At 38.6% G+C, this 10,707-nt stretch overlaps 1 protein-coding gene across 1 annotated transcript; it reads right to left on the reverse strand.

The window, feature by feature from the left end:
* Window positions 1-1,182: 1,182 nt before the first annotated feature.
* Window positions 1,183-10,454, reverse strand: rx3 (retinal homeobox gene 3). The gene is made up of 4 exons (XM_068059410.1): window positions 10,381-10,454; window positions 9,601-9,857; window positions 9,040-9,269; window positions 1,183-1,632 (listed from the first exon to the last, which is right to left on the reverse strand). The coding sequence occupies exons 1-4, from the start codon at window positions 10,452-10,454 to the stop codon at window positions 1,183-1,185; spliced, it is 1,011 nt and encodes a 336-aa protein (XP_067915511.1).
* Window positions 10,455-10,707: the final 253 nt, after the last annotated feature.

Below are 10,707 nucleotides of genomic sequence, written 5' to 3' on the forward strand. Positions count from 1 at the left end.
GAGTTCCTGTAAATTCCACTGCATCTTGTGGCCTGAAAGTAAACCACTGCATAAGAGCATTATGTTCCAACTGCTAATAGGCCCCTTATTATGCCTTAGAGGGTAAATGCACAGATAGTACTGAGCCACACATGGCTATTCCATATTTTCCCCCTGATCTGGGTTGCATTAACTAATATTAGCTGGAATACCAGTCAGGGTTGTACATCTGGGTATAGTACTCTGGTTTAGGGAGTTGAAAAAAACTCAGACGTGTTCTCAGTCCTGATTGCAATCCAATGACGGTTGTTGGAAGGTATATGTGCTACTCTCAGGAAAGGTGAAGATGAGACGTATTGGTGATGCTCCTGACACACTCTGCCTGGAATTACACATCAAGATTGGCCAATTGGTCAAAGTACTTGAAGGCTTCGACACCTGTGGATCTAAAGCTCAGCAAGAGCTGGCCCCCATCCAGGCAGGAAAGGGAAGAACGGAAAAAATCCCCTAACATAAAGTTAAAAAGAAAACATGCTGCCTAAATGTTAAAAATGCTTCATTTATAGCTGATTCTATTATCAAAATGATGTTCCTTTCTTTCATATGAACTGTTCCTCTGAATGATCTCAAATTATTGGAAGTGCATGACTAACCTTTATCCCATGATATCAGAAGTGAAGAAGTCCTATACCTGACAGTAGAATTATATGTCTATAGTACACCTATAGTTATTCATAGATTTAAATGTTTTAATGTTCTATTTTTAATAAAGGACCCATTCATTGTCAGAGTTGTGAAAACAATTTTGTGTTAAACGTTTAGGTCAGATTTACTTTGTTATTTGTGAATCATCCCACTGATCAAATGCAAACAATTTTTTGAACAGGGTTTTAACTTAAAAGCTTAAAAATATTAAAAGTTTAAAGAACTAATTTGTGACATATCTAGTATTCATTTGGGAAACTACAGATGCTATGCAACATAAAACTATCGTATTTGCAAATAATACGCCATTAACAAATTGTACAAAAATAAAAAAGGAAATGATTAAAGGTAAGTTCTTAGGAATAGTTCTCAAAGTTTCTGATGCTTTGACATTTAATGTGACCCTTCTACATCCCAATTTAAAACTTGCATTCAGCATTTTAAACAATTATAAGGATTATTAATAGAATTCTCTGCTTATGTTCTCCACCACCTCCCTCAGATTGTCTGCCAACTTTTCCCAATGAATTGGATGTGTTCTTTGGCTTTCATTCTTAGGGAAGCTATACTGGAGTTTCTCTGTTCTGCATCTTCCAGAGGAAATTTGTCCACATAGGGGGTCCCACACTGGAAGGTTGAGGGAGTGATGGCACCCATAGGTTGCAGGGTGTGGCTCATGGCTGGGGAATTCAGGAAAGGTGGAGGAGTATAACTGCTCTGCAGGCCCTGCGTTGTGGACATGAAACCTGGAAGGCTCTGTAATGCAGTTGTGCTGGATATTGATGAAGTGAGCCAAGGATCCAGTGACAAGTTGCTGTTCAGAGTGCCCATGCTAGAAGACTGTGAAGATCTGTTGAAAGAAAGCATGGGTGAATCTTGACATTTCATTGCACTAGCTTCCAGTTTTTCTTGTCTCCTCCACTTGGCTCTTCTGTTCTGAAACCATACCTGAAATAAAAGAGCATTTTGGTTTTAACATATAAATAAAAGTTGTGATACAATAGATTACACTTATTCTGCCCCTTTTTTTCCCCCAAGAAGAAGTTGACAGTTGGAGGATATGTTTCCCATGGCTGTTTATTTCACCCCTATTCCTGGCTAAGATCAGCTAATTCAGCATAGACAATGTGGAGCACTTATATGTGAAAAATAGCTCCTATGGCACCCAGTCGAGAGAGATATACAGCCAAAAGATTCCCTCAGCATGTATCACTACTAGGCAGAATGGAAATCAGATGGAAATGATTGAACAAACCATGGGCTGGATTTTCCAGCGGGCATCGGGATCACAATGTCAGGTCTATATTGGGGTCCCAAGCCCGCCTATGTCATCAGCAGGCCCGCCAACGGAACCTTCTGGAAGGCAGTCTCCCAATTGGCCGCCTCTGTGTTCGCCATCCTACTAAGGATAGCAGACAGGTTCCTGAGGTTGGAGGCCCAATGAGAAGGCCTGGAAAGATGACAGGCCAGTAACGTCACCGGGAGAGGTGGATGCTGTCCAGACAGGCAGATGAGCACGAGGGCACCTCAACCTGGCGGTGCCCTCAGTTGCCTACATTGAAGTCAGGAAATAAAGAGGCCTGATGCAGGTAGGGCCAACAGGCTAAAGGGGAAATCCCTCTGCAGAAGTAGTGATGGAGGCTGTTGTGGTCTTTCATTTCTGTGGTACCATCATTGTGGCATGGAGGCTATGGCTCTGATGGCAATCAGGCCTGCCACTAAGAAGCCGCTTTGATTGAGCTGGTGTCCGCAGATGGTGGGGGAGGGGGGGGAGTGGGTGTCATTCCGTGTCGGTGAAATACTGGCAAAATAGCCCCTAAGTGACGCACTAATTGCCCTAATTGGCTGGCCACCTTTAGGGAGCAGGCAGCCGACTCAATTCCCAGTCCACCCTTGGTAAAGGCCCTCAGAGGCGAGAATGCATCGGAGAACCATCCAGACGCATCATCCCTCCTATCTTCCCACACACCCCGCCTCCAAGCCGTCTCCACAGGGCTGGGAAAATTCAGCCTTATAACTCCCAGACTGGTATATAGAAGTGACCATCTATAAATCATATCCCTTGTGGCCTCATTTCATATTTGCTCAATGGATTTTTCTTTCTCATTTCCTTCTTAGCTAATGGAGAGAAATTCAAAAATGAATAGGATAAACCCAGAGCACAGTTGACTGGTGAATCAAAAAGAATCAAAAGAACTAACTGCCTGAAAAAAAAACACTTGTATATGCACGAGATGTTGTACCCTAGAGGGCTACAGACCAAGAGCTGGAAGGTGGGATTAGGCTGGATAGTTGGTTTTTGGCTGGCATTGACATGGTGGGCTGAATGGCCTCCTTCTGTGCTGTAAATCTTTCTATATTTCTTTGTGTGCATCAAACATGGAGAGATCAAAATAAAACAAAATTCTGGGATTTCATATAGGAGAAAGGTTGTGTACTAACAGTTTTCTTCACATATTATCATACAATGTTATGAAGCATTAAAAGACCAGTACAACTATTTATGAGGAGAGAACCACTAGTTGGCTGGAACATCCTAACTCTCATCTCGAACAAAATCTGAATAGGACCTTCAAACGTGGCCACGTAATTTGTGTGTGCATGAAGGGCACTTTTTTAATTCTGCATTTAGTTTTGTATTTAGTTATTTCTCATTCATTTTTGTAACTCCCTTTTGTCTTTCTGACAACAAAATGAATCAACTTGTGAAAATGTTATTGAATTGTTTGAAAGCACATATATTCTTGTCTGAGTTTCAGATGGCTCAGCTTTCTCTTGCACCATGTAACTATTCATTTACAATGCAAAAATGACACTTAATTTGTGTTCACACTAGAAATTGCATTTGTTTCTGCTTACAAAGATAATTTTTATGTAGCCATAAAGCTGAAAGGTTCCAGTCTTTGGTTATATTGCTTGGCTCTGACTTAATTTCTCACAATCAGAAGAGAGCTGTGTTCATGTATGTTTAAATACACATGCAGAAATGTTTTGAAACGACAGACTGGAGTGTTAGCAGCCCATGCGAACTTAAATAAACTCTGGATAAGTTTGGAAATTTTCCAGGAGTTCAAGGAATTACCTAAGCTACTTTATAACCTAATTTTGCACTGCAGTGGAGTTATGGTCTATTTGGTGGCAAACTGGACTGGTACAAGATTAGCTTCTTCAGGTGGTCTCACACTGCTCCCTGCCTAAGACAGATCAGGATGTGCCCCTTGAATTATATGGTCAATTTTGGATTTCTATTATGTGTATAAATACAGGGAAGTTACACTGCTACATTATATTTTATTTGTCTATGAAATTTGTATAATTTTTAACAAATCTGATCTTGAAAAGTACAAACCCATCAGTCGAATATCAGTATCTGATCAAATAATAGAATCAAGCATCAGGAACAAACTGGCATGAGAATGATTTAGTAAAGAAAACCAACACAGCTTTTAAAAGGGGAAAGCTTGCCAAGTAATTTCCTTAACTTTTTGAGGAGAAAATAAAACAGTGGCGTTCATTCAAATTGAGCAAAGCAGCCAAAGCAAAAGAACTTGGATAAAAACTTCAAATGGACATATCAGCAAGAGGTGAAATTCAGTACAGTAGATAGTGCATATTGTAAGAAAAAATGGAGGTCAGAAATATACTATGGATTGTGTAGCAATAGCTAAGGGTGAAGAGATCTGGGGGTCATGGTAAACATGGCACTTAACACATCAAATCATTAGGATAGCAACAAACAAACAGAATGCTTAATTTGTTTGCTAGGTCAGTTGAGTACAAATCAGAAGATGTCAAGCTGAAACGGCCCTGGTCAAACTGTTGGTAACAAAGTCATAAGTGAAACATTTAAGCACAGAAGCTATAGAGAGGATTGGGTTATAAGGAAACTGTACAACCTGGGCTTTGTTAGCCTTGAAAGGAGTATACAGGGATATAATAATATAAAATACAATTGATAAAGTTAATCCGGAGCATTATTTCAAGGTTTCCCAGAATGTGAGTACTTGGGACATAGATAAAACTGGTGAAAGGAACATTTATGACAAATGTCAGAAAGAGGAGTTTCAGACAAGGAGAATGAACTCTTAGAATGGTTGTCTGGGTAGGTTTGTGAAGGTCAAGACCTTAGGCTCATTCAACAGATAATTTCATGATATAATAGAAGGAATGCAAGTTTTTATTTTTTGGTTGAGCTAAGATGGCCAAATGACCTCCCTCATTTACATGTTCATTGTGATCTTGTGATAGTATATTATGCATGAACCTATTATACAAATACATAGGCGACTTCCTTCTCTTAATTCTTTCAACATGTCAGTGGATACATCTTGTTAAAAGACCTGCTGACCATTGTGTATACAGTTAAAACTCATACAAATCAATTGCATTGAAAATGAATGAGTGGAGATTGTAGTAGGTGCTTCATTAGGGTTAGCAAACCATCCATGACCTCCAATCAAAGAGATATTATTCAGTCAAATAACTAAGATTTTAAAGAGAACATACAACCACAAATTGCAGAAATGAGAATTGTCAGGTAGAAAATATTCTATGATGCCGAACAAGTTTCTCGTTTTTCAAAAAAAAACTCATAAGATTATCACTATTAAAGCAATTGTCCCAGAATTTTTTAAAGAGAGCCTCTCGCAGTGTGCCCAGTTTGTTTTCTTTTGTGCTTACCCTTCAGCTCAAAACATTATATACAGCAAATTGCTGGAAGTGTGAGATGATAACGGAGCATCTGGGGCCTTGGTGAATGATGGGGCCATCAGACTAACTCCTGAACCAATAAGATTTAAGCCTCGACAAAGAAACAGAGGAACCACAGAGAAAAAAATAGAATGAAGTAGAATCAACCCAGAGAAAGAAATAAAGAGGGATAGAAAGATTGGATTAAGAAAGAGAGAGAGAAAAGAGGCAGAAAGGAATTTTTTTTTTAAAATCACTTCAAACTTTCGACAGTGAGTTTCATTCATTTTAACAGTGCAAATGCAGCAACTTCTTGGAACTTATGGGGAAGTTGACAGCTATTGTTTTGAGAGGCTAATGGCAGAGCATAGAAAATTGTCCAGCAAATTGTACCGGATTCACAACCCATGGGGGTGGGTATTTCTTCCTCGCTACAAATTGCTCTGCTATTTACAAACTAATAATTGTGTGTACATTTATTTTGCCAGCTAATTCTAGTCTGTCTTATTTCCACATCCTTTAAATGTTCCAAGGAAAAATTATGAGAAAAGGACTCTTCTCCTCCAATGCACACCACCCGAATTTACCAACCCACCCACCACCTCCAAACACACTGCTAGTTCTCGGCATATGAATCCGTTGAATTTCTTTCACTCCATTCCGAAAATGTGAATTTAGGAATCGAATTTAAGAATCTGACCTGAAACTAACCAGATCGCTGGAAAAGGGCTAATGCTGCATCGAGACCCTTCCCTTTAAAGTTTAATTACATTAGAGCTATTGTGTTCGTCTGAGTTGCAATTCCTTAGTCCGCATTTACACAATTCGCCTTTAATATGATTGAAATATTTAGTACCAACCAACTTCCAATATGGGTTTATGATTGTTCAACAGCCCAACTGCCGTAAAAGTATTCTTTTCAAGTTTTGACGCTATTTAATGGGAGGCATCAGCAGAAACAAACTACCTTTGTTGCATTTTTGCCTATTTTGATTCCTGCAAACAAAACGGCGGTGGGAATATTAGTATAGAGTTTTTTTTTTGTTTGCTTAATTCCAAATGTTTATAACAGAACTGCGAACCAGAAAAGCGAGGTGTATTTGAGTCTCGGAGATACACAGGCGTGGATCTGACCATGGGAGATCTGCTTGTTTCTTCACCACTTTATTTGCATTGGTGAATGCAATTTCTGCTTTGAATTTTACTTGAATCTGTTGCTTGTCTATGTCAAAATTGACTTTGCAAACTGGTAGTCTCGAACGATATTTTATGATAGGAGAGTCTATAACTAATAAAAAAGCGATAATTATTTTGTTGAAAAACCCTTTGCTCACAGTACAGTTCAGGCTCTTAAAGCTCAGAAGGACAGGTCAGCCCATCGAGCGCCCTCATGTGAACAGCATTTATTGTTGTTTCATTTATTGGCGTTACTACTTTGCAGGACCATTTTAAGCAGTTGCTGCGGGAAACTAAGGGATATATTAAATTATGTGTTAATTAGGTGAAAAGGAACGAACCGTTTTAAAGAAAGCAGAAACGGACACCCTCCAAGATTGTTGATAATTGACTTTTAGTTCAAGATTCGTTTCTGGGAAGAGAGTGCAATAGAACTCTACCGAATCTTTAAAGAAATTCGAAACCTCAAATCTATGGGATTAAGCACCACTAATGTTACACAGCCAAGAATGTTTTGTAAATCAGTCTCTAAACAAAACCTTGTCCAACTTGAACAAAATGAATTGTTTATGGCAATACCAATTCATTTCATTTCACGAGACGCTCTTCGTTATATACGACAGTTTGCATTTTTAGTGTAGGAGATTTAATCCATTGATTACTTACTGACCTGCCCTTTCGCCTATTAGTCATGAGCAGCTTTCCATTATTTGCTGACTATATGTAGACTGGGCGGATTGTAATAGTACATCAAATTTTAAGACAAATATGGTAATTTGGTTAAAAAATATGTAAAACACGCATTGGATGGGGTCTTGTATAATTAACAAAATACAGCATCTTGCACATAATTAGCAACTTCCATTTGACGCTATGAAAGTTACGTTTATGATATTTTCTATATTTCCAAATCACTTTTTTTAGATATTAGAATAATCAATAACAATGAACGGTATCTAAAAGTTTCTCCCTCGCACCGCTTGTGGTTAAAAACTTGTCAAATTGGACACACGTTTTTATTTACGTAACCCAACATGTCAATCGGGAGGTTTTGTCAGGAAAACGGTTCATTAAGGCTGCAAACTTGCTGTATCCTATCAGAAAGGAAACAATGGTTATTTTTAAATTATATATATTTTTCGCGCACTGCTTTGGTGAAGAAACCATAGAGATGAATAGAAACCATCGATTACTGAAAATGCGAACTAAAAGCATAGCATGTGAATGCAAAACAGCCCAGTTGGCATCTCTCTCTCTCAGATACTGACTAATCTGGTGTGCATGTTCATATTCCAGGTAACTTTGCCAATCTGTTTAATATATAACATTACTGTATATGTTTCACTGAATATTATCGTCGTTTACGTTGGACGCACTTCAATAAGAATCACGTGTAAACATTTCCTCAAGTGTAAAGAGTCTTTTTTTCCTGCAAAGATACATTCGGCATCGCCTACAATCCTGTTTCGATCAAAGAAACAGTGCCATTCCAACTGATACTTCTACACTACTGTAAAGTCATAGACAATGATAGAGCTTAATGGATTTGTAGAATGCTTTTGTAATTTGCTTGACGCGTTTTAATGAGAAATTATTAGACGTTTTGGGGAACTTGGAAGAGGATCGGGTGTTATAAAGTATGATTTGAATATTGAAATGTGAAAAGATACCATTAAAGGATTTCTTACTGTTAAATAACAGTAATTAGCAGTAATTTGCAAAAAAAAAAGACTATACTCGATATAAAATCGGGTTGTGGGTGCGTGTGGAAGGACGAGGTGATTTTAGGGAAAATGCAATACTCTTAAGGATTTCACCTGATAGCTATTTTCTCTCAGATAACTTCTGATCTCGGTGATTAGTGTTCTGAAAGTCAAACTGAGATAATATGAAAGGTCACACAATAATTCAGTTGTAACATTACCTCATCATAGTGCAAAACTAAGTGAGTCACTGTAATTATATAAGACCCCATTCAATGCATGGTTTACACTTTTTTTTTACCCAAGTTACCATATTTGTCTTAAAATTTGTCCTTTAAAATTCAATTTGAGCACTAACCTCACGAACCGAAACACAAAGTGCTAAAGAGGATAAAATAATCAAAAATAACTTAGGAAGAACTGAGTCATTGCTATCATCATCGTATCTAGATACAACAACGAACTCACTGACTTAGTTTTGCACTATGGTGAGGTAATGTTACAACTGAATTATTGTGTGACCTGTCGTATTAACTCATTTTGACTTTCAGAACAATAATCACCGGGATCAGAAGTTATCTGAGAGAAAATAGCTGTCAGGTGAAATCCTTAAGAGTATTAACCTCGTCCTTCCACACGCACCCACAAACCGATTTTATATCGAGTATAGCCTATTTTAAAAAAAATGAGAACCCCAGGTGAAGGGCTGAGGGCCACCATGCAGAGCACAAACAATAGATGCAAGTACTAGAATAAAACACGGAAAGAGAAAACAATGGTGTTTCACCTGCACCCTAACTTCAGGTAGATTGACTTTCATGGCCAGCTCCTCTCTGCTGTAAACATCTGGGTAATGAGATTTCTCAAAGGCTCTCTCCAGCTCGTGGAGTTGGTATGTGGTAAATGTTGTTCGGTTTCGCCTGTGTTTCTTCTTGGGTTGGTCCTCGTGTATTAGACTATTCTCATGTTGCTTGTCCGACCGGAGACCTTCCCCACTGCTGCTTGTACAGAAGTGATCTGATCCGACCAGAAGAAAGCATATTTATTTCGTATGTTTTCTTTTTTTATCTGCTTATTATAATTGACAATCTTTTTGTCGTTTTATAATGATGCATTTTAAAATTACAATAGAGATTGAAAACAACGGCATCAAATGGAGGCAAAGCGAATCTTCACTACAGAATAAAACTTTAAAATGTCATTGACGCGTCGTAATGATACAAATTGACAGAATTTGACCCAAATATGAATATAATTGTTACATTTACATGAACATAACGCTTTGGGATCATTAGCCCACTTGCTCTGAATAGAAAGTTATGATCGATACATTAAAGAAGGTTCTTACCGTCAAAACTTTCTGAGTTCTCTTGTTCATGTTTTAAGTTGGACATTCGGCTGAAACAATCCCGGCCATTGCTTTTTCCCGCTTCTTCCACATTCCTGGAATTTCTATTGGAAGTGAAGGTGGAATGGAGAACTGAGTCTTCCTTAGTAAATCCTAAAATCGCGTCTATGCTGTGGACCCTGGAAGACGCGGTCCCTGGACCTCTCGCCAAGCTCCCAAATGGTGACAAACTTTCGTTCATCACGTTGCCGGCTGAGCTGAGGAACCGCATGAATAATCACTTAGTAAATAATAATTAACTTACTGTCCTTCAGGAAAAAGGGAATTCAGATTTTGCACGCTCTATCTTCAAAATATCGCTTATTTCTTGCTTAATAATCTTTCAGCTTCCGGCCTTTGCTGTAAGGACCGATTCTGCTCTTGACTTCTTTTGGAGAAAGTTCTCTATTTTGTTTATTTTTTTTTACAGAAATTAACAACTCAAGAACTATTCAAGGGGAGATCTAGTAGACAATGGAAATGGAGGAGTTGTGCAGTGCAGGTATGCGCCGTTGGAGGATGAATCTTTAGCTCTTAAGGAATACCTTTCACCGCGCTAACGATCACATTAGAGCTGAGGTAATACATTGGCTAACATCCTTTCCCAGTCGCCTCCTGAGGACTGGAGAGCCTCCCACGGAGCTGTCCACAGATTTCCAATCGACTGAGATCTTGTTACTAAGGACTTCGAGCACCTGGGTACTTGCTGCTCAGAGTGGCAACTCCAAACTTATTTCTTACACTTCTGCGGAGCCTCTGCTGAAACTGTTCCTTATAAATGTTGAAGGAATCTTTGCGTCTCCCAGCTGTCGCATCGATAAAAGACTGGGGGAGGGGCGGTGGGGATTAAAGCAGAGTTTGTTCAGACAGAACAGAATCGGACAATTGCACATCCTTCATAAATACAGATTACCGATGTCTGATTTATTTAGAACATAATTTATAACTCAATCCTTTTTTGTACTCTGTGGCTCTTCACAGTATAACGAAATATTCCCTGTCGCTTTCTATATAAGGTAAAACTAAATAAACATACTGTTATAGTCTAGGCAGTCACATTGGAACATT

Source organism: Heterodontus francisci, chromosome 1, assembly GCF_036365525.1.
Source record: "Heterodontus francisci isolate sHetFra1 chromosome 1, sHetFra1.hap1, whole genome shotgun sequence".
NCBI classification, from domain to species: Eukaryota; Metazoa; Chordata; class Chondrichthyes; order Heterodontiformes; family Heterodontidae; genus Heterodontus; species Heterodontus francisci.